Source organism: Canis lupus, chromosome X (assembly GCF_003254725.2).
Source record: "Canis lupus dingo isolate Sandy chromosome X, ASM325472v2, whole genome shotgun sequence".
NCBI lineage: Eukaryota > Metazoa > Chordata > Mammalia > Carnivora > Canidae > Canis > Canis lupus.
Window position 1 is genome coordinate 11,557,865 of NC_064281.1, and position 27,457 is coordinate 11,585,321.

Genomic DNA, 27,457 nt, shown 5'->3' on the forward strand with positions numbered 1-27,457 from the left:
GGAGAGATAAGCCGAACACAGCTATTTACAAAAGTCTGCGGTGTTGTAGCAGATCCTGTCTACCTATCTACCTATCTATCATCTTTCCATTTCAGCAAGATGCTGGGGAGGGCATCCGTTTTTAAGTTATTTGCTAAATTCTGTGAAATTGTGAAATTGACTTAATTTGCTAAAAAAAAAAAAAAACACACCGCTTAATACTCGTAATGCTGCCTCAATTCTGCTAATGCTATATCACTCCCTCTGGTTTACCAAACGTTCATTAAAGTCTGTGCCATCAAAAAGGTATTTGTGGGATTGTTTTGGAGAAAAACAACAAGGGAAAAGGCCCGTGCTCCCTTCCTGGGTGGCCATGCGACAGAGAGAGGAAGCCCTTGGCCACGAGAAGTGAGATGTGAATGACCCGAGAATGGGTGCCCGCAGTTGGAGCTGGAGGCGGCCAGAAGACACAAGTTCTCAAAGACATCAGGGGGGATTCCTGGGCTCTCCTCCATCACGAGATGTGGGTCAGGTTAAGTTACACTGAATCTCAAAGGAAAGACAGATTTTAAACTTGGGTCACATTTGCTTAACCTTACTTAGATTTTATTTATCTGTGAGAGACAGAGCATGCGAGAGCATAAGCATGAGTGGCGGGAGGGGCCAAGGGAGAGGGAAGGAGATGATCTGAGCTGAAGCCACCCAGGGGCCCCACTAACCCTCATTTAGAATCTTAAACCTTCTGCGGGGCGCCTGGGTGGCTGTCGGTGAAGCATCTGTCTTCAGCTCAGATCATGATCCCAGGAGCCTGGGATTGAGCCCTGTGCCTTGTAGGGCTTTCTGCTAAGCGGGGAGTCTGCTTCTCCCACACCCTCCCCCTCTGTGCTTGCTTGCTCTCTCTCCCTCTTAAATAAATAAATAAAATCTTAAAAAAAAATCTTAAACCTTCTGAGAGCTACTGCCTGGGCTTCCCCTAACTGACATCAAGTGTTGCTGTGCCCATGTCTCTCCCCATCCCTCCCCCTTCTCGATCCCTTTCTCTCTTTAAGACATATTTTTTCCCTTGGCATGAAATTTAGAGTGGTACCATATTAAATAACACAAAATTCCACGGCTTGAATAATGGTGTTTATTTTCTTTAAATACACTTAAATATGAAACAACAGACAGTAGTTCAGTAAACTCAAAACTACAAGCTGGACAGTAATCAGAAAATCAGTGCTGATCATACAAATCAAAATCTGCATAATAAAGAGTCAGAAGAATTCACAAGACAGCTGCATTAGCGAAGGACTTGGAGACTATAAAATTGCCTTGTTGGCTTTGAGTAATCAATTTTATGGCCCCTGTGATTCTAGGATGATCAGACCTTTAACATTCACCAAAAAAAAAGGGAGGGGGCTGCTACAGGTTCCCTCCTCTCCATCCTGCTGTGCAGGGGCATCTTCAGTTGGAAGTCATCTGTCAGTGAACCAGGGAAGCCTCAGCTGGTGTGTAATGGAAGGGTGGTCTGAATTCATTGTGGGACTGGGTAAAACAGATTTTTTTTTCTTGTACGTGGGGAAAAAAAAACAATCAGTGACAGCAACTTGGCAAAGCAGCATGCTGTTTAAAATGTTAGGGATGGGGAACTCAGGAACCAAGTTGAGTCAAGGATTTTCTTGACCATGGAACCCATAGGCAGCCCTTTTCTCCTTCGGAAAGCGGCAGTGCTTTGCACATGCTGGTCTTCCATGCGCACATGTTCTGGTGTGAAAGGGACATCTGTCCTCACAGCTGTTGCAAAAGAAAATAAACATGAGAATTCGGAATCAAGGACTAAATTCAAAGGAATAACTCTGTTCTGATGTGATTAAGTTTTCAACATAAATCTTCCCGATATGTATTTAAAATGTCAGTATAACACCCTGAACAGTTATTCCACATGGATGCAAAAAAGCCTATGAAAGCCCAAATGGTGACCTGTAAGGGTTCTATTTATCAATATATTTCTTGCTGTATAAATCCAGTGCTATCCCCTTCCTCAAAGAACAAACAAACATGTGGACATATACTGAGAGAGATCCAACCAGAGAACGTGCTGATCTGAAACTCACCCTCCAAATAATTGCTTAAATCTCATCAATTAAAATTTTGTGGAAGATCCATACCCAACAACAGCAGGCAGGACTTTCTTTTTCTTTTCTTTTCTTTTTTTTTTTTATTTTAAGATTTATTTATTTACTGGGGCAAGGGAGTGGAGAGGTGGAGGGAGAGGGAGAGTCTCAAGCAGACTCCCTGCTGGGCACAGAGCCTGGTGCAGGGCTTGATCCCAGGACCCTGAGATCATGACCTGAGTGAAACCAAAAGTCAGCTGCTTAACCAGCTAAGCCACCCAGGCGCCCCAGGATTTTCTTGGTTTCACAATTACTCATCACTCTATATACTCTCACTTGTCCTTGGTTGCCAAACCTCTGTTTTACTATCAATAAAAGGGACTTGGGCACTGCAAAAAAAAAAAAATGCTTTCAGAAGGAATTTCACCAAAGTGAAATGGCATTCACATTAATGGCATTCACATTTGTCAATGAGTCAAATGAAGGTGAAAGTGAAAATGCCTTTCACCTGCAGGTGTCTGCGTGAAATATCTTGTGCTTCTGGCAGCAGCTCTCCAGGCTCTCTCTGCACTCCATGCAACTGCAGTTTTCTGGGTGCTGGATGAGATCTCTGGGACACGGTGTTTTACAGACACACTCGCAACGATCGTCGTCAAACTTCATGTGCGGCCCGCAGAGAGCCAGTTCCTGGAGGTGAGAGTGGTCTAAACAGAAACAGAAAAAGTTTGGTCAGATGGCTGTAGCACGGAAAACGTGGCATCAAAATTAGTTGTATACTTTCTGTTATTCTAAAATAACTTTTCTGATCTCCTTTCCTGTAGATTTTTGCTCCTAGTTTTTTCACATGGTGGGGGAGATTCACCTCTGATTTCACAATACCAATACTGAGTTCATGTGTTCTTAAGTTTGTGAGAAAGATGTTATAAGCTGAGTATTTTTGATATGATTTTCAAAGAGATTTTTAGGTTGGTGACTGGTTACAAAATGCAAACTTTCACAGGCAAGTATTAGTAATAAAACATAGGATATCGAGGAATTTTGAGTCTGGTCCTTCCTAGTTTTTAGATGAAGAGTAAAAGAAGGGAGGAACAGAAGTATGGGCATGATCGAAGTACACCTCAGACATTCCAGACTGTGGATACAAATGCAAAGTGATGTATTTCCTCACCACAGATCACAACGCTGTTATAAAAGATACAACAGTGATGATAAACCTTGATTCCGCAGACTATCTGTTGGAAGAACACGTTCAGCTGAGAGGAGGGCCTGAGAAGATTTAGACACACTTAGTTGACAGCTATTTCTTCTAGAAAGTGTACACAACAATTGGGTAACTGCTACTCCATGTCCAATTCTGATCACCAAGTTGAAATTCAGTGCAGGAAATGGAAAAGAAGAAACTTGGGAAGAACGTGACTGTGACACTTTAGCATTCTTGAATGTTCTGGAGGCAAGTACATGGTTAGTTTCTTCCCCAAACCTGCTTCTCTCTAAATCTGCCTTGTTTAGGGAATGGTGCCATCACTCCCGACTCACCTGCCATATTGGGTCTCATCACTTTGTGCACCCAGTTCTGCCATCCTGACTTTGTTCTATCATTTCCATCAACACTGCCACCACCTCAGTCAGCACCCTAATATTTTTTTGTGTAGATGGTTGTCACAGATCTTGCCATCACAAGTTTTATCCCTTCAATCCATTTTCCACAATATTATCAAATGCAGATCTAATCACATTACTCTACTGCATTAAGTTTCTTAAAAGGTTCCCAATAACAGACTGTTTTCCCAACCAGGGTCATATGAAAGCCTCCATGATGGAGACCTTCCTAATCTCCCAGACTCATCTTTCTCCCTCCGCCCCCATCATATATACCCTGTGCTCCATCCATATCAAATTATACTACTTTTTGTTCCCCTGATATCCCAGGGTCTCTCAGCCCCATGCTTTTGGCCTTGCCCTTCTCCCTGCCAGTCATCTTTCTCCCCAGGTATCTTTCTCAACTTCTACAAGTTTAGCTAAGTGCCCTTACCCTGTGCATATTTCCATCCTGTCCTTTCTTGCACTGCTTACATATGTCTATTTCCTCTATGAATTAAAAAATACTGAAGGTTATTGGAATCAGATATCATCATTCTGACATAAAATAGGCACATGACAAATGTTGAGTTCATTCGCTGTAGTAAAAGGGTCCCGAAACAGGCTGATGTAGGAAGACCCTGAAGAATCCCGTCCATTGTTCCAAGACATTGGGTTAAACCATATATTCTTGTCAATATCTGACCACTGACAGTATATCAAAATGGCAATCTCATGTTGTCTAATCTCATAGTTTTAACTGCTCTGTGACTGATGGTATTCAAGGAACCACATGGAAAGGGTGTTGGAAGGCCAGATCTGGGGGAGATTCTCAGAATTGCATGAAGAGGAAAAAGGCGAGCTTTGTAAGCCATATGTCGATGAGGTATATGCCACTTTGGGGCAGGATGAGAATAGATTGTTCCCATTGGCTCTTCTTTCCTGTTTTGTCAAAGATTAATTGACCACATACCTGAGGACTCAGTCCTGGGTTTTCTATTCTGTTCCACTGATCTATGTGTCTATTTTTGTGCCAGTACCATACTGTTTTGATGACTATAGCTTTGTAATATAACTTGAAGTCTGGAATTGTCCATTGATTCACAAATGGATAAAGAAGAAGCACTACAACAGAATATTATTCAGCCATAAAAAAGAATGAAATCCTGCCATCTGCAATGACATCGATGGAGCTAGAGAGTATAATGCTAAGTGAAATAAGTCAGTCAGAGAAAGACAAACACCATATGATCTCATTCATATGTGGCATTTAAGAAACAAAACAAGCAAGCGAAGGGGGAACAAAAGGAGGGAGAGACGCAAACCAAGAAACAGACTCTCACCTCTAGAGAACAAACTGATGGTTATCAGAGGGGAAGGGGGTGGGGAGGAGGGAAACGGGTGACCGAGATTAAGGCGTGCATCGTCCTGATGAGCACCAGGTGATGTACGGAAGCGCTGAATCACTATATTGTACACCTGGAACTACTGTTACAGCGTATGTTAACTATATTGGAATTAAACTAAAAACAAAACAGATTGTTAAAGGATACTTAAGGAGCTCCTAAAAGACTTGCATGAATCACAAGGTGGCGGTAGAGATTCATTCAGACCATTTCAGATAGAACCAATGCCCTTCTTCTGTAGTTTAGGGAAACACAGTCCACTAGGTGTTTGCTGAGCTACAGAAAGGTAGTTAGCAGTGGCTGGCTTCAATCCTTATAAGCATTAACTAAAAGTAACAGAAATGGGGGGCACCTGGCTGGCTCAGTTGGTAGAACCTGTGACTCTTGATCACAAGGTTGTGAATTTGAACCCTACTTTAGTGTAGAGGTTACTTTAAAAAAAAAAAAGTAACAGAGACTGTCTGTAGAACTGAGTGAAACAGCAACTAGCTAAGGGTGATACCCTGAAGCGTCATATATTGATTTCCACCCTAGCAAGGTTGAGGATGGAATACCATGAGTTCTGTTCTCAGCCTTGTCTCTTTCATCATTTTTTATCAACAAGTTCATGGATTTTTTTCCAGGTAAATTCTTGAGGAATTTAAAATATAAAATCAGGACCCTCCAATTTTTCTTTTTTGGTATTGTTTGTTTTATTGTTTATGACCTGAATCCAAAGAGATGAAATTAAACTGATCTTGGATTCGCTAACCCGAACATGCTCATTCAGGGAAGAGAAGTCATTGTAGGTGTAGAAAAGGCAGTTGGCTTAACGGCCACATGTGTGAAAAGGGTGTTCAGTGAACAGTAAGCTCAGTATGTCATGAGTTTGACGAGGCCACTGGAGAGGTGACGGTGATCTAGCTACCCCATGCCTCTCACTTCCATCACTGCTGCAACTTCTCCAGAAGTCCCCTGTCTCCTTTCCTGCCCCGGACCAACACATCTTCTATCCTGTCACTGGTTGATTGTGTTAAAATTCTAATTGGTGCTGCCATGGGGCGCCTGGGTGGCTCAGTCGATTAAATGTCTGACTCTTGGTTTCAACTCATGGTTCGTGATCTCATGGGTCATGAGATCGAGTTGGACTCTGTGCTCAGTGGCAAGTCTGCTTGAAGATTCTCCCCCTGCCCCTCCAATTCATGCATGTTCTCTCTCTCTCTCTCAAATAAATAAATCTTTAAAAAATTCTAATTGGTGCTATCACTCTCCTGCTTGACCCAGTTGAGGGAGTTCCCTTTGCCCTTAGCATCACATCCAGTCTCTGGAACAAGATGCCCCAGGTCCCTTGTGAACTCCTCCAGCTTCCTCTCTCACATCTACCCAGCCCCCTCCCATTAGGTTCCCACCACGCTGAACTTTTTTCAGCACCCTGACATGCTACCTTCTCATACTTTCAGTCCTGAGCACTCATGCTGGCCCCACTCAGAGCACTGCTCTCCTTCTGCCCCACTCTTCCCACTCTCAGCACACACGTGCACCAGCTGAGTCCCTCCCCAGGGTATCTCATTTATGAATGTATATTGATGACACGTCAAAATGATACTATCTTGCTATGTTAGATTAAATAAAATATACAAAAATTAAATGTACTTGTTCCTTTTGACCTTCTTCATGTGAGTACCATGAAATGTAAGTTACACATGTGACTCTCACTGTCATTCCATTGACTGGTCCTGTCCTAGAGACAGAGATTGAGCTTCAATACAGTTTACTAACAACAAGAGTGTGCCCAGGGTAACTGTGCTGCCTCGGTGGGTGGCAGGCTTCCTCATGACCAAGGTCTTTTCTAGCAGAGGATAATCTGAACACATGGTGGAAAGGATGTAGATGACATTCAAGACTTGCATGAACTCTCATGAAAACAATAAGAAGGAAGCCGAGAGACAGAAGTCTAGAAAGTAGAACATTATTTACGGTTTCTAGGACATTATTCCATAGAGTTTAGTCCTTACAAAGTCTTGCTTGGAGATCATAGTTTAAAACAAGCAAGTTCAAGGTACATGACTCCTTGTGATTTTTTTTTCCAGTGGAATCCTGTCATGTCCTCTGGGAAATAAATTCTAACAACGCATTCATTTTCAGCCAAATAGTCATCATCAAACATCACAGCATTACGAGTTCTGAGCAGTGATGACATGTGGTTCCCGACTCCCCATCGCCCAATAGCTGGCCATGTTTTGCTTTTACTTTGCCATAGTTTCAGAAAAAGTTTTCTCCTACTCCCCATTTCTTTTTCTCAAATAATTGGCCTGTTTTCACATGCCACAGTTGAAAGAAACCAATAAGTCTAAAATTACTTTATATTCCTGTGAGGCTTCTATACAAATAAATTAGTAAAATGTGGTTGACTAGTGTTTCGTTTTGAAGTAGCTTTCATGAAAGGCTACCATTGCCTTTCAGATCCAGGGTTGTGAGATGTTCTAATCACTGGGTTTTTCTTTAAGATTAAAAAGCAGAGCCGTGCATTGGTAGACTTACTATATAATGAAAGCACAGTGGGCTCTGGAATCTGACTGCTTCTATCACTCTTAGCTGTGTAATCTGGAGAAAATTACTAGATATCTTGATGTGTCCATTCTGTCATTGTAAAAAAAAAAAGGATAATAATAGTACATTAAGGATTGTTGTGAGGAGTAATTGAGTTAATACATCTAAAAGGCTTACAACATTGCCTGGCCATAGTAAGCACTCAATAGATGTTAGTTACAATTGTCATTTTTATTATTACTATTTTTATTTCCTTACTGTCATCATTACCTTCCATTCCAACGAGTGGATTCTCCTCCTGTAAAACACATTTACATTTGTCGCTATCCCATAGCATGTCAACAGGACAGAGTTGCTTGGAATGGGAACAGCTAGGAAAAGAAAATAACAAACCAGATTTAAAATATTTCAAGGGCAATCACACCTTTGGGGCATTTTTTTAAAATGCTGAATACATTTCTGAGTGGAGAATAGTGATGGTTTTTAAGGAGCTTAATTCATATTTATGAATTGTATGTTATTAGATAGTAATTCTGTAAGCACAAATATTCCATTTGGAAACTAAACTGTAATTTTGGACAGTTATCATCTTTTTAAGAAGATTGCTTTTAAAACTGTGCAAATTAGCTGTCAACAGAGCTTATTTGCCAAAAGTAAACATTGTCCTAACATAGCTCTTAAGCACTACCTTTTTAAAAATGGAGATAAGGGGTGCCTGAGTGGCGCGGTTGGTTGAGCATCTGACTTTGGATTTCAGGTCAGGTCAGGATCTCAGGGTTGTGAGATGGAGCCCCACATCGGGCTCTGTGCTGGGCATGGAGCCTACTTAAGATTCTCTCCCTCCCTCTCCCTCTGCCCCCCTTGCCCTGCTTGCATGCACTCTCTCTAAAAAATTAATTAAATTAAAATAAAAATAATTTTTAAAAAGAACAAAGGTGTCTATAAGTAGACCTGGTGAGTTCATAACCACTGAGCTTTGTGGTCTTACCGCCATATACATCTAACACCTAAAATAATGAAATATTCTCCACACACAGCTTTAGCAAAGCAAGAACAAGCGTAAGTGAATACAAGAAAGGCTTACTGATCTTCTTCTGGGATCTGGATGGATCTTCTGATAATGGAGTATGGATGGCGGGGAGCCGTTGGCAGGCACTTACAACCTGTATGGTTGGCCACCTTAACAGGCACTAATTCAGGTACTGAAGTCAAAGGCACTGATATCTCAAAGAGCTAGAGGAGAGGAAGAACCATAACACATATATGTATTTAGATGCTAATTTCTACAGCTTGCGTTTTTGCCTTTGTCCTCTATGGTAGTGACTTTAGCAAAGCTGTCCATTAAGAAAGAACTAATAAGGTTAAGGGCTGGCATGACGGAGAGGATGTTGGGCTGGGAGTCAGGAGCCTGGGGGCTTATGTAACTTTAGCAAGTATTTAAGCTTGGCCAAATCTCTTACCATTCTGGTGTCACTGGTACCCCTGTAAAAGGCACTTGGTCCTTGCTCCTATTTTAAATTTGAGTGTAAATTATAAGGACTAAATGAACTTACAGCTATGAAGTTTCTTTGAGACCATGGTGAACAGATTATCGTTCAGAACTATTTACTTATCCCTTCTCATACCATCTCCATTGAAGGAATAGTTTCCTGTCCCTTGACTTTGGACTTGGCTATGTGACTTGCTTTGGCCATCGGGATGTTAGCAGACATGACACATCTACAAACTTGAACTTGTGTGTGCTTTGGGGGCTCATTTTCTCCCGCAGATGCTGTAGCCATGAGAAGAGCATGATTTAGCAGGCATGCTGGCCCAAGGGATGGGAGATACAGGGAACAGACCTGCAGTTAACCTGCCGCTTGCAGTTAGGCCCACTCAAAACTAACTGAATCTTAAATGCAGGGGTAAGACTAAATCATTATTGTTTGAAACCACAGAGTTTTGGGGTATGTATTATACAGCATTACATAATAATGACTGATACAAGATCATCATGCCCAACCAAATAATTATAGGTAACATGAATATCATTCCATGTTTCTATATGCCAGGTCCTGTTCTCTATTCATTCATTCACCCCTTATAACAATATTCTAGGGTGGATTTTTTTTTTTAATGTCTCCTCCCCTAACCCTATAGGTGAAGAAACAGACGTACAGAGAGGTTACATAACTTGCCTAAGGCCACATAACTATTGATTGGAAGAGTGGGGATTTGAACCCAGGCCGTCTTCTCTGGAGCCAGAGGTGATACTCTTAAGAATATGCCTTATTACATTTTGGAACAAAATTTCTGTGACCAGAAGAAGCAAGGTGGGATCTTGGCAAGTACAAGTCAGAGAAATGTCAATTACTTGGTTTCTAGAGTGGTTCAGATAAATTTGAACTTGATTTTAGTGCTCTGTTCATTCAATCCCCACTCCGTGTAGTCCTTACTTACTACACAGAGTATTCATTTATTCACTGTGTTTCAAAGATGTATTTAATCAAATAGTCCATAACTTTGGAGTGAGAGGTAGTTTTTTTAAACCACTGTTAAAATGTTCAAGTGTGCGTATTTGGAAAGAAAAACTGCTGTGCACTTACACTTAAGTACATTCTTTAAAACGAATCATTTGTTGAGTACAGCAGTCAAAATAAAATATTCAACTCTCTATTAAGTGCAAACAATCCATTAAAGTTGTGTTTATTCTGACCTTTTGATATGAAATGGACCTTCGATGAGTCTAAGTAAGAGAATGTTTTTAGAGTGTTTACTTTGCATAAACTTCATCTTCTTGCGAAATTTTTCAGCTATGCTTTAGGGAATAACATGGTCATGAACCAAAGCCTCTTATGTTATGCAAGCTTTGTTTCTACTGACAGTTGATGGTTAGCCATACTTATGTCATTTTTCCCCCCAACTGTCAAATAGTAAGAGGTCAGAATTTTTACAAGTTCCAAGATTCTCTAAAAGAATTTAGAAAAAAAGAAACTTTTGTGGGATATTTTAGGGGGGAGGGGGAACAAAATTCAGGATAAGCTAACGTATTACCAAACAAATCAGCATACCATTCTTTCCATCCAGTTAAGATAATTTTCCTCTTAAAAAGGCGGGGGGGAGGATGCTTGGGTGCCAGTTGGTTAAGTGTCTGACTCTTGATTTCAGCTCAGGTCGTGATCTCAGGGTTAGGAGATAGAGCCCCGCATTGGGCTCTGCACTGGGTGTGGAGCCTGCTAAAGATTCTCTCTCTCCCTCTCCTTCTGCCCTTCCCCTTCCTCCTGCCCTCTCTAAAAAAAATTTTTTTAAAGATTATTTCCTACCACAATATATTCGTTGCATATGTAATTTTATTGTTCCACCTCTGTTCACAATCACAAGGAGAACAGATTGTGTAGGTTAATGTGACAATTAAATGAACACATCAACATGCGTGAGGAATTTGCAACACAGAACCAAAAGGAATGCAGTTGGACTTCTAGGCTTTTAATGTTTTCCTAAGTTTATTATTACTGCTTTTCAGTGCAACATTTATTACATTTGACAACAATACGGTAGTGATAGAAAAACTTATCTACTGGGCAAAAGAGATTTTATAAGCTGGAGAGGGAAGAATTATTTCTTTCATGGGGACTAGAGAATGATTTTCAAAGATCTTTTGTGCTAGATACGCTCCATTTGCCCTTCCGGAGATGCCATCCTCTCTCCTTCCTCCCCCACTGGGTCTGTGTCTCAAGACACTGACCTCTGTGGCTGCACCTATAGGTCCCCTTGCCTCCTCCACCCCTTGCCCCCTACTCCTTGCAGCCACTCCTCCAGCTGGCCCAGCAGCCCTCTTCTCCCCTTTCTCTTGGGGTTCCTACAACTGCTCCAGCCCCCAGCCTCTTCGGTCCAGGGTGGGAACGGCTCCTGCTTTGGCTACCGCTGGGCACTTGACCACCCATCCTCCTTCCCACTTCCCTGCCCACACCACCCGGGTCAACTCTTCTCAGTGGCTCCACTTGAGCAACACAGAACCCAACGAATATGCAAGGCAGCCCCACTCTCTTCCTTCCTTTTATCGTTTGTTCTAGTAACTCCCTTGGGATTTTCTGATTCTTGACATCATGGCACCAGAGAGACAGGAGCCCATAGAAGTTCAGGGTCTGGAGTCCCACAGACCTGGATGTGGGTCCCAGCTCCGCCACAGGTTAGCTCTCTGAGCTCAGTTTCCTCATCTCTACAGGTAGGAGGAGAAGAGGATAGATACCCTGTTTGTTAGCTTGCTCCAGGGGTTAAGTGAGATGAGGCCCGCAAGGCCATTTCCGCACGGTGCATGGCAAGGAGCCTAGCTGGGGCTGTCAACACGCTTGTGGGGGGGGGGGCTCTGGAGGGGCCACACCTGCCGATGCCCCCGTACCTGTTTGGAGACGTAGGAGGTGCTCGTGTTCATACAGACGAGGCTCTCCTCGTTGCAGCAGCCGCCACAGCGGAACACGTTCACGCAGGGCGGCTTGAAGAACGTGTCGGTGCTCCTCCCCAGCTCGCTGGCCACCTCCACGCACGTCTCCCGGGGGCTGCACTGCGTCCGCTGCCACTCCTCGTCTATGACTGCGGACGGGACGCTCGTGGGCACCGGCTCAAGAACCGGCCCGGCCGTGCCAGCGCCGGCCAGTGGGCTGCCGGGCGCCGCCACGGTCACCTCGCCCGCTCCACGGTTCCTTCCCCGTCGCTCCTTTACCCAAAGATCGGTTCCAGAAAAAACTGAAACCAAAGTCTGAGCTCCTCCCCACTCACATGACACCTTCTTTGGTGAAGATCACTGTCTGCAGAATAAAACCACACCCGGGAGGCTCCCCGGGGGGGCCAGCGGTTTAGCGCCGCCTTCGGCCTGGGGCGTGATCCTGGAGTCCCGGGATCGAGTCCCGCATCGGGTTCCCTGCGTGGAGCCTGCTTCTCCCTCTGCCTGTGTCTCTGCCTCTCTCTCTCTCTCTCTCTCTCCCTCTCTCTCTCTCTGTCTGTCTGTCTCTCATGAGTAAATAAATAAAATCTTAAAAAATAATAATAAAAAAATAAAACCACACCAGGTGCATCTGGACCAGCTGGCCAGAAAGGAAGCAAACAGAGGCAGGTAAAGAAATGATGCGTGTTATCTAGAAGCAGTTTAAGGACACAGCTGGAAGGCATTCTTTTCTGCTTGAAGTCAGGTGTGGGTGGGTCCTGGCACCATCAAGAAATATATTTCTGGGGGCGCCTGGGTGGCTCAGTTGGTTAAGTGCCTGCCTTTCGCTCAGGTCATGATCTCAGGGTCCTAGGATGGAGCCCCATGTTGGGCTCCCTGCTCAACAGGGGATCTGCTTCTCCCTCTCCCTCTGCCCCTACCCCTCCTTGTGCCCTCTCTCTCTCTCTGTCTCAAATAAATAAATAAAATCTTTAAAAACAAAAATATTGGGGCAGCCTGGTTGGCTCAGCAGTTTAGCGCCGCCTTCAGCCCAGGGCCTGATCCTGGGTCCTGGGATCAGTCCCGTGTCAGGCTTCTGCATGGAGCCTGCTTCTCCCTCTGCCTGTGTCTCTGCCTCTCTCTCTGTGTCTCTCATGAATAAATAAATAAAATCTTTAAAAAATAACAAGAAATACATTTCTGTTGGTTGCTTAAGTAACTACCATAGGATTCAAAGCGGGCCAATGACACTAATGGAAATCTAAATGGAGCTCATCTTTGCCTCGGAGCCAGGGTTTTTTTCACTCGCCAGGGCCCAATACCAATGTTTATGAATGAAAGAAAGAAAGAAGAAAGAAAGAAAGAAAGAAAGAAAGAAAGAAAGAAAGAAAGAAAGAAAGAAAGAAAGAAAGAAAAATAAAAGGAAGTAAGCCAGTTCATTCTGATGGCACAAGCCATAATCTGGCCATTCTAACTAATTTGAGGGAAACCAGAAAAAGAGATCACCCTCTGGGAATAAAAAGATCACATACTTTCTTGTAAAACACTACTGGCTTTTGTCTCATGGTTTATTTTTAAAAATGGGATTCTGACACTTTGATACTCAGAGTTGTAGAGCCTTTCTGCAGATGTTTTGGGAAATGATTCAATTTTATGATAAAGACAACTCTAAAGACCTTCTTTTAGCCTCACTGTGCGACTGTGGAGTTTGTCATATGTTGGAGGTGGTGGTGAAAACCTCCTGTGGTAGGAAGCTTCTAAACTGACTCCCGGTGATGCCCACCTCCCGGTGTGCGCACCCTTGTACAATCCCCTCCTCCCTGGGGGCTGGGCCTAGTGACTTGATTCTCATGAAGACAATACAAAAAAAGGGGTGGGATGTCACTTCCATGATTAGGTTTAAAAAAGACTGACTTCTATCTTGCCTGCAGTCTCTATCTCTCGCTGCCACTCTCTTTCTCTTGCCTTCTCAACTCGTAGGCGTTGATGAAGCAAGCCGCCCCGCTGGAAAGGTCCACATGGCAAGGAACTGAGCGCAGACTCTGGCCAACAGCCCGCGAGGAGCTGAGTCCTGCCAACAAGCCCCGAGTGAACTGGGAAGTGCATCCTGCCCCGATTAAACCTTGAGATGCCGCCTGCAGCCCAAAAAAGCCAGCAGTGTCTTACAAGATGATACCTTGACTGCAGCCTCTGCAGAGACCCTGAAGGAGAGACACCCGGCAAGGCCAGGTCTGTATCCCCAACCCACAGAAACTGTGAGATAAAAACTGTTGTTCCAAGCAGCTAAGTTTGAGGGTCATGTGTTCATACAGCAAGAGACAAACTCTTCTCCATTTTTACCCCACCTTCACATTTGTGCTGGTCTCTCCCCACATCATTCTGACTTCCCCCAGATGTGAATATGTTTTCACTGGAAGGGACAAAGAGAACTTCTGCTTGAAGTCTACAGGTACGATGTTATTGTTGGAGATCTGAGCCTAGTGTCTAAATTATTCCCTTGTAACACCTTTCTGTATCTTGACTCCCCCCCCACACACCATCTTGATATTCCTCAGAAGTCACTGAAAACACAAAAGACGAGATGTTTGGCTGCCTGAGAAACATTGCATATACTACACCATTTGCCTTAACTCTGTTTTTTCATCATAAAATCTTCTAACCCAAGAGACCTTTTTAAATTTCTGATTATGAATATATAAAGAGCCTACAGGCTGTAACCATAAGAGATAAATTACCCAATTAGGTATTAAAATGAGTATTACTTAATTCACTGTTATTAATCATGAATCCTGGGGAAAACAAGTAGTCAACTTATGAAAACATTCTCTGTTTAAAATTCTATTTAAATGTTGCTTTCCATTTGCTTTTTCGTATAACTAAGTTTTGAAAGTTGGAGTGATAAGATTTTAATAAAAATTGTGTGAAATTAAAAAAAATTGTGTGGAATTATGACCAATGCACTGCTTAAAAGTTTCATAACTTTGCTTATTTTTTCCTACTGTCCAGCAGGACTGCTCTGCCTCAGGGAATCACCCCAAAATCCATGATGAGAGTTGATAACAAATAACAATTGGTGTATCGATTGCATCGATTTGATTATTTACTGCTTCTAACTTAGTAAATAACTTCAGATGATCCCCCCACGTAATAAGAGACATTTTGGAGTTGGCAAATTCCATATTTTTATGTTTTTTTAAAAATATTTTTATATTTTTTATGGTTTTCTTCTTAAAGAATGTCAATGTCACTGACTTTTCTTTTTTAATCACCTAATCTTGGTTGTATGGTAAATGCTTGTCTATCTCCATTCTCACAGAGTATCTCCAAGCTCACCTCAGGCTTTCAGATAGGGACCCTGGTTAAAGCCTTGGATCTCTAGGTGAGGTCTGGCTCCTTTGTTTCCAGTCTGTGCTGATTCACTACACAGAAACTAGAGCTTCAAACCTCTGGCTAAAGTGGGTTCTAGGCCAGGGTGCCAATCATCTCAACTCACCGAGACACACAGTCATACACACATGAGCACAAAGAATCCTCCTCACACTCAGGCCTGCAGTGCTGCCGAGAGATTTATCTCAACTATGCACAGCCTCCTCTGCAGCCGACAACAGTGGCCTGTGCAACATCATCATCTTTTTATAGGAAACAAAGGGAAACAAAGACAGATAATTCTAGAAAAAAGAAAATAATAATTTTGGCTTGCTGGTCAATTTGCATTATGTGATAGATATAATCCATTACTAGACAATTGTATGTTAATCAAACCTCAAATGCCAAATCAACAAGGCCACAGTGGCTTCTTGTGTTCTTTTGCTATGCCATCCAAAAAATCAAATGCCTAATCAGAGGCCACACAACTGTGTTTGGCAAGCTTCATTCATTATGGCATAGTACATACACAGACAATGGTTTTCTTATAAAGAACCTCCATACCTTACAGGGAACAATCACCGCCGTCCCTCTTATTTCAAATTAGGTCATTTCCTATCTGGAGTTTGGATTCTTTTGTCTAGAGGGTTCCTCACCTCCATCACCTAGTAATCTCAGTATGCAATATTACAATTCAGCTTCCAACCTCTACTTTTCATTTTTACTTAAAAAAAATCACAGAATTTTCAAGAAATAAAAAAGCTATGCCTAATTTATTGGTTTTTGTCCATGTAGGCATGGCAGTAGAATGCTCCTTGCTGATGGACACTGAGGTTGTTATATGTTTTTAAGTAAACCCAATGATTTCTTAATCCAATGATTAAGGATGGTCTTTCTGGGTTCGTTTTACATTCACATCTCTGTGTTCAATATATTTCTGAATTTTGAAGTGTTCTTTTGTGTCAGTTTTAGATCTCAAAATCACATTGAATATATTTCTCTGTAGAGTAAACATAGGAAACCAGGATTCTCTGCTGACACCAAAGCTCTGAAATCAAAGACACCCTTTTCTTCTCCCGGACACACACTAGCCCTGCTCAAACCTTTGGAAGAAGCTGGTGCATGTTTTGGTATCTGATGAAGAACAAGAATTGCTTACATACAGACACACACACATGCATGCAAGCACATGCATACACACTTACACGTGCATGTGCATGCACACACCTACCTTTTAGGGTTTCAATGTCATAGAAAGTTGCCGCAAACCTGGTGGCCCGATGGGATGCTGAGCGAGAGTCTGTGCTGGTCAAACTTTTGAGCTTCAGTCGGCATCTCCAGAGCTTCCAGTCCTCGAAGTGTGTGATCCGCAGCAGTTCTTCCAAACCAGAAGCTGCCCTAATCTGCTGTTCAGACCGCTCTAACGTTGACCGAGATGCCCGCTTTAAAAAAAAAAAATACTGGTTTCAAAGCCAGTTGCTGAAGTTTTAGTTTGTCTTGATAACCCTCATTGCTGACACTTCAAGATGGAAATAGAGCTGAAAAGAAGTTAGGGAGATTATTCAAATGTACATACCAGTATCTAGGAAAAATACTAGTTAGTATTTTTGGTTCATATTCTGCTCATTTATGACTGAATCAAAGCAATGATTCCCCCTGGTTCTCAGGACATTTAAAAACAATATCATACTGGGTTGAATGGTGGACTTCAAAATGACATGTGCATGTACTAATCCCCAGAACCTAGGAATGTGCCTTTATTTGGGCAGAGGATCTTTGCAGATGTAATGAAGTTAATGATCATGAGATGAGACCATCTTGGATTATCCAGGTGGACCTTAAATACAAAAACAAAATGTCCTTATGAGAGACAGAGAGGGAACATGGACACAGAGGAGGTTTTGTGAAGACGGAGGCAGAAATTCAAGCAATGCAGCCCCAAGCCAAGAATGGCTTGGGGCCCCCAGAAGCTGGATGAGGCAAGGAAGGATTCTCTCCAAGAGTCTTTGGAAGGAGCACAGCCCTGCCAACACCTTGATTTCACAATTCTGGATTCCAGAACTGTGAGAGAATATATATCTATTGTTTTAAGCCACTTACATTGTGGTAATTTGGTACAGCAGCCACAGGAAACTAATACAAATTTTAAGATCATACTGTTTTTGTGACAGGAGCCAATGACAATTGCTTTTGTCCCTGTTATCTGAGAAACTGATCCACAATGTCCTGGGGACGCTGCCTGTAGTCACACAAGAAAGGGAGTTTTTTTTTAAAAACCGTGATAACCTGAATTTTCTAACTTCTAACATTTTTTTTAAGGATCTGTTTACTATTTCAAAGACATTGTTCTTTCTGATAAAATACACTTCTGAAGTTTATGTTGAAAATTTGCTTTCCATACAGTTGCACAAATTGTACCGGCTGACACAACATTTGTGAGACTGCCAATACAATATTTTCAACATAGTAGCTGAATTGTTTAAAATAAGGATACACAATGGTACATACATACAATGAAACACTATGTGCTCATCGAAACCAGTGATGGAGATGAATACTGGGACAGAATGAATTAAGATCCTCCCTGGACCGTGTTGGAGAAACGATACAGTGGTCTATTGTTAGGGACCCCGATTATCTCCTGCCCAGCCTGTGGTTACTAGATCTTTGTTTTCCTGGGCAGCTGGGATATGTGGGCTGAGGGGATTTTTAGAGCTGGGTGAGGGGCGGAGTCGAGGGACCGGGGCAGCTGCAGGATGGTACTGAGGAGGGTGCAGAGAGAGCTGCCTGCTGCAGGGGAAAAACAGGTGGGCAAATGGGACCTTTAGGAAGCTTGATGTTGAGTGATGTGATGTGCGCCCTCCTCCACTGCCCCTCAAACACTTTAATTAAAATCTGCATCATTCATCTGTATTTTAGGAGTAGGATTTTTTTGGTTGTTTTTAGATATGATGGTGGATATTGAGTGTTGTCCAAAAGTGGGTGCTCAGAAGACCAAGTGTGGTCCGAGTCATACATGTATGACTCAGTCATGATGTCTTTTTAATTTATGTGTGTATAACATACATGATATATGTATGCATATATAAAAAATTACCACTGTTCATCATATATGTAAAATTATAGATGTATAAAAAATATCTGGAGGGATATACATGAAAATATAAACAGTGGTTCCTACTTTAGATCAGAGGCTGTCGAACTACAGCTCCTTGGCCTAATTCAGCCTGCTGCCTGCCTGTTTTATGAATAAAGTTTTATTGGCACACACCACGCACATTCATGTACATGTTGTCTATAATGGCAGGGTTGAGAAGGTGCAACAGAGACCTTCACAGCAGTTTGAATCTTGAGGCCATCGTCCTTTTCAAATTTCAATTCTTTATCTTTTCAGGCATTATGTTCTTCATTATTCCACATATTACACTGTCTCAATTCTATTTTCAAAATATTTAACAGACATACATTGGAGCCTTATAATGATCTTACAGGTCTCTTAAATGTGCTTTCATATTTATATGTTTTGTTCTCCCTTCATCTCTCTTCAACGTGTTAAACTAATTGGTTCATCTTCCCAATCACCAAGTCTCCAATTGTGTGAGTCTAGAGTTTGCTTTGGTAAGCTTTTTTTTTTTTTTTAGAGTTTTTATTTATTTATTCATGAGAGACACAGAGAAAGAGGCAGAGACATAGGCAGTGGGAGAAGCAGGTTCACTGTGGGGAGCCTGATGTGGGATTCAATCCCAAGACCCTGGGATCATGACCTGAACCGAAGGCAGATGCTCAACCACTGAGCCACCCAGGTGCCCCTGCTTTGGTAAGCTTTTCATTTCTATCACCAGTTTTCTAATATTATAGATATTTCCACTTCGTTCTCCTTTCCATCTTTTTGTTTCATTTCTGTATGTTTCTCCTAATGTCTCATTTTATCTTATGAATATTATTCCTTTCTTCCTCTCTTTGATGGTCCTAAATACACTTATTTCTTCAAATTACATTTTAACTTCATATATACGACTTATATCCTGATTATTAATTTTACCAGCTGTCTTTCTTAGCAGTAATTGCCTGTCTGAACTTTGGAATTTTGTTTAGTAGTTTCACCTTCATTGGGAGGTTTGTTTTTCTATTCTTTCTTCATTTACACATTGCTTCTGTATCCAGGGAGCCGATGAAGTGTACTCATGGGGCGCATTGCCCACTGAGGTTGAAATCTTGGTGGCCTCCACCTTCCAGACCCAGAGTGCAGCTGTTCTGCAGCTTTGGGCTTCATGTTTTTTGAAAGTTTATTTGTATTGAGGGATAACTGACATACAACTTGGTATAAGTTCAAGGTGTACAACGTATTGGTCTTTTCAGCTTGATGTATTTGATACCATTTCTTTTTTTAAGATTCTATTTATTTATTTGAGAGGAAGAGTGCGATCACAAGCAGGGGTAGGGGCAGAGGGAGAAGCAGACTCCCCACTGAGCAGGGAGCCAGACTTGGGTCTTGATCCCAAGACCCCGAGATCATGACCTGGGCCCAAGGCAGATGCTTAAGCAACCTAGCCACCCTAGTGCCCCTTTGGTATCATTTCTGCAAATGTTTGCCATCTGCAGATGTTCACCACCATTTGATCAATTTTATATTTTACCTAGCATGGCTATGGACTAAAAAAGATCTCAAAACATGAATTGAGAAGGTCATCTTGCTTGGAAGTTCAGATATGAATGCGTGTGTATTTAATTAAAGTGGAGAATCTTGAACAGGTTTCTAAGCTGAGGGAAAGAGCCAACAGAGAGAAAGGCACTGAATACATATGCAGGAGAGATCAAGCAGAGGGGTTGGTTTGACCTAAGTTCCAGAGATGAATGGATGAATGGATGAGAGGATCATCCTCTGAAATAGGTTCACAGAGAACAACATGGGTTTGCAGACAGCGGGACTGCTTGGAGCCTACGATTTCTCATTTCTCTGTGAAGTTTAAGTCAAGGCAATTTTGGGACCCCTGGGTGGCTCGGCGGTTGAGCGTCTGCCTTTGGCTCAGGTCGTGATCCCAGGGTCCTGGGATCAAATCCCGCATCGGGCTCCCCACAGGGAGCCTGCTTCTCCCTCTGCCTGTGTCTCTGTCTCTCTCTCTGTGTCTCCCATGAATAAATAAGTAAAATCTTTTTTAAAAAATAGATAAAGGCGATTTTCTGGGAGCGAGGGGAGGAGGAAGCTTGAAGAGCAAAGATAGGGTTTGTGGAACAGGCATCAAATTTAAGCAGCAGTCGTCTAGGAAATCTGGGGATGAAACTGCATAATTGCCCACGTCTCGAAGCAACTCAGAAATGCAATGATTCTCCATTAGGGCTCATTTGTCAATAGCCTCTCTTTTCCTGATTATCCATTGCCTCTTCTGGTTGGACAGTAATCCTACTTCATGTTCAATGTAATCTTTGAAATAAAATTTTGTTACATCATTGCTTCCACATGAAAATAATGAAACCAATCAAACTGCTGCTTAAATGTTTTAAGAATCGTACTAGACCGAAAGGACTTTTATTTATTGAGGCAAATTTCATTCAATACCACCCATAAATACAGAGTGATGTGTGTTTTCATGGTTCTTACAGGTTTCAATTCAATCTCAGAAATGTTTTTAAACTATCCAAGGGAGAACTCAGGAGAAAATATAAAATCTCTGGATTGAATGAAAGGCACTGAACGACTCATAACACTTGCCTCATCATAAAAAAAGTGCAGTGTTTACTCAAATACTCAGAGTTACTTAAGCATGCTTTAAGCCTCATAATTTAAAATAGAGTCTGAAATAGCTGAGAAATTGCAGACAGTCATTTTGCTATTACAAGCGCAAGTCCTAACCACTCAACATCAGCAGAGACCTGACGACTAATTCATCGGGGGGTACGTCTCTAAAGGGTCAGGAATGGCTGCTGGTTTCCAAAAGACTTTCTGCACTGGCTGATTTTTGTATAATTAACTTTATGTGATCAGCTTGGGTAAGGCAAAACTTAAAATCACAAAGTGTAAAATATCATCCCAAATATATATTCACACCATTGATTTCAATAGTTTTAACTACCAAACACTTGCCAAATAAATTGCTCATGATTTCTTCCTCTTTTCTAGGGGAAGTCCTCATCAAAACTAAAATAATTAGAAAGCACTGAGCAGAGAGGAAGGAAGCGAGGCAGGGTTACCCGGGGTCTGCTTTTGGTTACAGCAGCGCCTTGTCTTTATGTGAGTGATAATTAATCCAATACTATTAGCAATTTCACTCCTAAATAACAAATCATTCTCTGATGTCCTGGCTACCTCAGCCAGTTTCTAAGATGTGAGGCTTAAAGTCTTTGTAACAAGATTTTACCCTTCTTTCAATGTATACTTTTTTCTTTTTTCTTTTTTTTTTTAAATATGTTTATTCATGGGAGACACAGAGAGGGAGCAGAGACACAGGCAGAGGGAGAAGCAGGCTCCCTGTGGGGAGCCCAATGGGGGACTTGACCTGAGCCAAAGGCAGAAGCTCAACCGCTGAGCCACTCAGGTGCCCCTAAATTCCCTTTTCTGCGGTACAGTAGGAAGGGTAACCATTTCTCCTTTTGCTAATTCCCAAGTTCACGTGGCACTCTCCCCTGAGGAGGCAGGAGAAGCTCCACAGCTCAGGCTTAGGGATCTGAGCCAAGGGTATCTAAAGTGGCAGGCAAGATGTCTGGAAAGTTATGGTGCCTCGGTTTCCCAGAGGGATTTGGAAGTGTCCATGTTGTGGGGGAATCAAAGGCCTCCTGAACACCTGCTAATTTAAATTCTAAATTGCGGGATCCCTGGGTGGCGCAGCGGTTTGGCGCCTGCCTTTGGCCCAGGGCGTGATCCTGGAGACCCGGGATCGAATCCCACGTTGGGCTCCCGGTGCATGGAGCCTGCTTCTCCTTCTGCCTATGTCTCTGCCTCTCTCTCTCTCTCTCTCTGTGTGTGTGACTATCATAAATAAATAAAATAAAAGGCCACCTTTTTATAAAAAATAAAATAAAATAAAATAAATTCTAAATTGCTGGCCCCTCTCCTCCTCTAAACTATCTAGTAAAGTAACACATCCAAAGAGTAAACAGAGGCATGATTTGGGGATATCAAGAAGCCATGCTGAAAAGAACAGCGGGAGGGGCACTCTGGTTGGGAACAGAACCAGGTGAAGGGTGGGAAGAGGGGCAGATAAGGTTAGGGCGAGGCTGGCACATGAAGAGGTACCACTTCACATCCACCAGGATGGCTCTGGTCGAAAAGACTGACAGCACACCAAGTGCTGTCGGGGACTTGGAGCCATGGGAGCCCTCTTCCACTGCCGATGGGATTGTAAAAATGGTGCTGCCACTTTGGAAAAGAGTTCAGCAGTTCTTTAAAAAGTTAAACCTAAATTTACCATACAACCAACCCATTCTACTCCTAGGTATTCCACCAAGAGACAGAAAATAGATTATTGGCTGGGGCCAGGCATGGAAGTTAGGGCTAATTACAAAAGGGCACGAGGGATCTTATATAGATGATGGCTGCACAACTCAGTAAGTCTACTAAAAATCGTCGATTTACTTATAACAGGTGAATGGCTAAGTTTTCGGGTATGCAGATGGTCTATCACCCTAATTGTTTAAAACTGAACGGAGGAAGGACTGGAAGCTTGAAGGCCAGGCTGCTTGTACCAAGTCAAGAGGCAATGGAAAACCCTGGAGAACTGAATATTACTGGACGTCCATTTCATTGGCTTGCTCTTTTGTTCATTTCTTCTTGCTCTGGCTTTGGTCCACGCTGTTCCCTCTGCTTGGAGTCCTCCACTCTCTGTCCAGCTAAACCTTTCTTAGCCAGGTGTTACCTTCTGAGGGAGACCTCCCCCACAACTCTCACCCCCGCCTGGGTCTGATCCCAAGGTCACATGGATTCACAGCACCCCATTTCTTTCCTTCTCGGAGCTCACCACCACTGACACTAATGAATTAGTTGGGTCATTACTTGCTCAGTGTTTGTCTTCCTCACTGAGGAATATAATTGTCTTCCTCACTGAGTTGTAAGGGCCACGCAACAGTAATGACATGTCTTATATAATGTCTTATTCAAATAATAGCAACAGTAAGAGCTAAAGATTTATTAAAAGTATGAAACAAATTGAAATATGAAAAACACTATAGAAAATCTAACCCTGGGGGGGACGCCTGGGTGGCTTAGCGGCTGAGCATCTATCTTCCCCTCGGGTCATGATTCTGGGATCCCAGGATCGAGTCCTGCATCAGGCTCCCCTGAGGGGAGCCTGCTTCTCCCTCTGCCTATATCTCTGCCTCTCTCTCTGTGTCTCTCATTAATAAATAAATAAAATCTTTAAAAAAAAAGAAAAGAAAATCTAACCCTGGGATTATTCATTTGTTCAAACTACATCACTTATCTTTTAAGTATCTTTCTCCAAGTGTCCTCTTTCCAAGTCCAAATCCAATGTCGCTTAGTCCGTCAAGCTTTCTATGATGTCCCTAACTTATACTATATTATTTATGAACACGTTGCATCTTCCTTACTAGACTGTGATCTCCTTGAGGGTGGAATATAATTCTGCTTCATCCTTTTTACATAATAAGCACTTAGCAGATATCTGATGAAGAAACTGATGAGTAATAAATACATACATGCACTTGACAAAGAGCAATGGGACCCAGGTTTGTATGGTCTGTTTAAAGTTTTGTATAGAGTAGCGCTTCTCAAAGCTTAACGTGCCTACGAATCGCCTGGCCATCTTCTTAGAATTCAGAACCTGATGCAGGAGGTTTGGGGTGAACCTGGGATGCTTGAATTTCTAACAAGCTCCCAGATGATGGTGCTACTGTTGGCTGGCTGACCACACTTTGAGAAGTAAGGGCAGCAGCGATTCTCAGCCTTGGCTTCCCCTTGAACCTCCCGGGGAAGAAGCTTCAAAGAAATGCTGATGCTTTGCGATGCCATCCCCAGAGGTTCACATGTTATGGCTCCCGTAGCTTTGCCATCAGGATTTATTTTTTTTAAGCTTCCCGAATGTTTGCTAGTCTTAGAGGAAGCTGGGTGGGAGATATATAGGAACTCTCTCTACTCCTATCTTTGAAACTTTTCTGTAAATTTAAGACTACTTCAAAATAAAAAGTTTATTTAAAAAATCTTCCCAGGTGATTTCAGGGCACCGGGGTGGCTCAGTCGGATAAGCAGCCAACTCTTGATTTCAGTTCACATCATGATCTTGGGGTTGAGATCAAGCCCCACGATGGGCTCCATGCCCAGCGAGGAGTCTGCTTCTCTCTCCCTTTGCCCCTGCCCCTGCGCATGCCCTCTCTCTTTCAAATAAATAAATCTTTAAAAAAAATCTTGGCAAGTAATTTTAATGAGAACCACTCATTTGGGGGATGGTGCATGCCGGTATATGTCCAAAGATCTTGGTTAGTGCCTAAGTTATGTACAAGTCCATTCAGTAGGGAATACATGGCAGATGCACGCTGAGAAATAACCTTATTCTTTAAACCCTTTTGGGTTACACCTTGGATTCAAAATACTTGTGTAAGTATCTTGCTTTACTGGATTTCCAAAGCCTTTCTTAACTCAAGTCAGCTGATTGATTGATGGTGGATCAGTTCCCAACCTGTATGACTTTTTCAAGATTGAAGACCAACAATAACGTTTTCCAGGCAGAAGAGCATGAGGAGGTCAGCTGCCTTTCCTGAGACCATGCTAAATGACAGAATAAATTGCTTCTCAAATTTCCAAGGACTCAAAACAACCCATTTCTCAAAACCAAAATAAAACCAATAGGTAGTACTTCAACCTACTGGAATTCAACAGGGAAGTGCAAAGTGCAATCCGTTCACAAGGCAGCCCACAAAGTATCTGAATGAAAATATAAATGAGGAGTATAAGCATGGATGCCTAGGGGGCAGGGACGTGGCTTGGAGTACATGGTGGGGCTCAAATCCCAGCTCTGAACTCTCAGGCCTTCTGCAAGGAGTTTCGGAGTGGGGCCGCTGACTACTGTCCTCAAAGAGCCATGACGAGCTCTTCTTGGGCCATCCAGTCCCATGCTATTAAGAATCCTCCTGTTCCTAGATCTGAAAAAAAAGACCAGCTTTGCAAAATTCCTCTCTGGACCCCTTGAGAGCAGTGAGTCTAAGCTTGGGATTCCAAACCTTTCAAAAACTGTTGGTGTCATTGTATCAACCATGTTGGCAATATCTTCAGGAAGTTGGGTAATAAGAAGGTGGAGTGAATAGAATCTATATATTGGGAAAATCCAGAAGCTTCGGTGTGAGCTATGGAGGGAACACATTTCACACGACTTTCCCTCGATTTGCTTAGGGATTTACAAGCGTTGCCTGGGGACACAGTTTTATGACTTGCCCCTGGGGGTCGGGGGCATCGCAGCAGTCAGCAATTTCCCTTTGCAGTAGGTTTGCTGAGGTGGATCGGGTTGCAACAAATAATTCTGTGTTCCCTCCACCTCTTAAGAACTTCTGTTTTGCTGCAAGAGCATGACGTTTTATGTCTTTGCCTCCCATGGCTCCCAAGTGAAAATAACACTCCCAGAAAGGAAGCTGGGCCTGACACCATAAGCCGTGGCCAACTGGAGAGGGAACCAGGTGGATTTGAACTGTTCACGACTGGTTTTTAATGGTACAGCACTCTGGAAAACTCTGTGTTGGCAGTGTCTGACAATGTTTGGCATATGTTCACCGTATGACCCAGCGGTCACACTCCTGGGAATTTGCCCTTGATAAAGGAGGACTTAGGTTCACCCCAAACCCTTTACACTGTTTACAATAGCTTTCCTCATAATAGTCCCCAAACTGGAAACAACCCATATGTCATTCAGAGGGTGAGTGGTTAAGCAAACTGCCCCGTCCATCCTGTGAAATACCACTCAGCAAGAACCCAGAATGATCTGGTGTGCGCAGCAACCTGGATGCATCTGCTGGGCATTGGCCGTGGAAGAAGCCAATCTCAAAAGGTCACATGCTGTATGACTCCATTTAGGACACTCTCAAAAAAAAAAAAAAAAAAACGCAAATGATAGTGATGGAGAACAGATCAGAGGTTGCCAGAGCTTGGCGGGGAGGGTGTGACTTGGAAAGGAGACCATAAACGACTGTTTCTCTATCCTGATTCCAGTGGTGGCTACACAAATCTCTACGTGTGTTAAAATTCATGGGACTGCACGCCAAGAGGGAAAAGACATTAATGACTTTAAACATAAAGTATGCTGGCTTGGCACCAAGACACTACTCTTTTTTAGCTCTTTGCCTGAAGGTCAAAGGTCTTTGCTTTGGTTTCCTTTTCTGGTTTTGTGGATGGCGATGCTAACAGTGCCCACCTCAGAGAGCTGATGTGATTACAGGAGGTCCTATGTAGGAAAGGGTCAGGCACACAGTAGGTGTCTAGTAAAGGTAATTCCCTTTCTTTCCCTTCTCGGGGTAGGGCATCTGGTCCTGCGCTGCGGTTTAGAGGTCTGTGTTTCATGCCCCCTTGGCTTCTCTTTAGTAACCAGAGGGGTGTCGGACAAGAGCAAGACAGGAAATTTCCATCACGGTAAATAAAAACTTTAAAAGAGAAAAACTTTTCCAGGGTAAATCAAGGACAAGCTTTCTCTTCTTTTTTAACATTTCTTGGAAGTGTTTTCAGATGGCTGATTTTGAAGTAATCTGCTCTGGCTTTACATATATCTTCATTGATGGATGAAGAAACAACCCACTTCTTAAACCTTTGTGTTCTGTTATTAGGGTCTGGCCTTCCCCAGAACACATGGTACCTAATGGAATGGGGTGCCCCAATGAAGGGCAGGGAGGAGAATGCAGGCTTACAAATAATTATTGCTGGGGCTGCTCAGAGGGAGCTGGAGCCCTGGTCCTGCTTCTCTGAAATCCAGGAACCTGGCCGTCTGGGGGCCTCATGCTCCCGGTGGCTCTTTGACTAATGTAGTTTTGTACTGAAATGCATATATATGAGAAACCTGGGATGTTGAATTAAACTTGACTAAGGAAAGGAACTGCAAACTCAGGGAAACTGTGTGTGTGTGCATGCGCTCACATGCACACAGACACATGCATGCATTTCCGTGTGTGTGCATAGT

The 27,457-nt window shown here is 42.7% G+C and overlaps 1 protein-coding gene across 2 annotated transcripts in view; it reads right to left on the reverse strand.

The window, feature by feature from the left end:
- Window positions 1-1,085: 1,085 nt before the first annotated feature.
- VEGFD (vascular endothelial growth factor D) overlaps window positions 1,086-27,457 on the reverse strand; it is a 37,329-nt gene continuing 10,957 nt past the window's right edge. For both annotated transcript variants that reach the window (XM_025437083.3, XM_035711333.2), the window contains exons 2-7: window positions 16,585-16,795; window positions 11,967-12,157; window positions 8,673-8,821; window positions 7,859-7,959; window positions 2,584-2,779; window positions 1,086-1,755 (exon numbers count right to left, since the gene is read on the reverse strand). In XM_025437083.3, coding sequence (XP_025292868.1) covers window positions 1,629-1,755; window positions 2,584-2,779; window positions 7,859-7,959; window positions 8,673-8,821; window positions 11,967-12,157; window positions 16,585-16,795 — 975 coding nt within the window. In that variant the 3' untranslated portion in view covers window positions 1,086-1,628. The remainder of the gene's footprint in view (window positions 1,756-2,583; window positions 2,780-7,858; window positions 7,960-8,672; window positions 8,822-11,966; window positions 12,158-16,584; window positions 16,796-27,457) is intronic.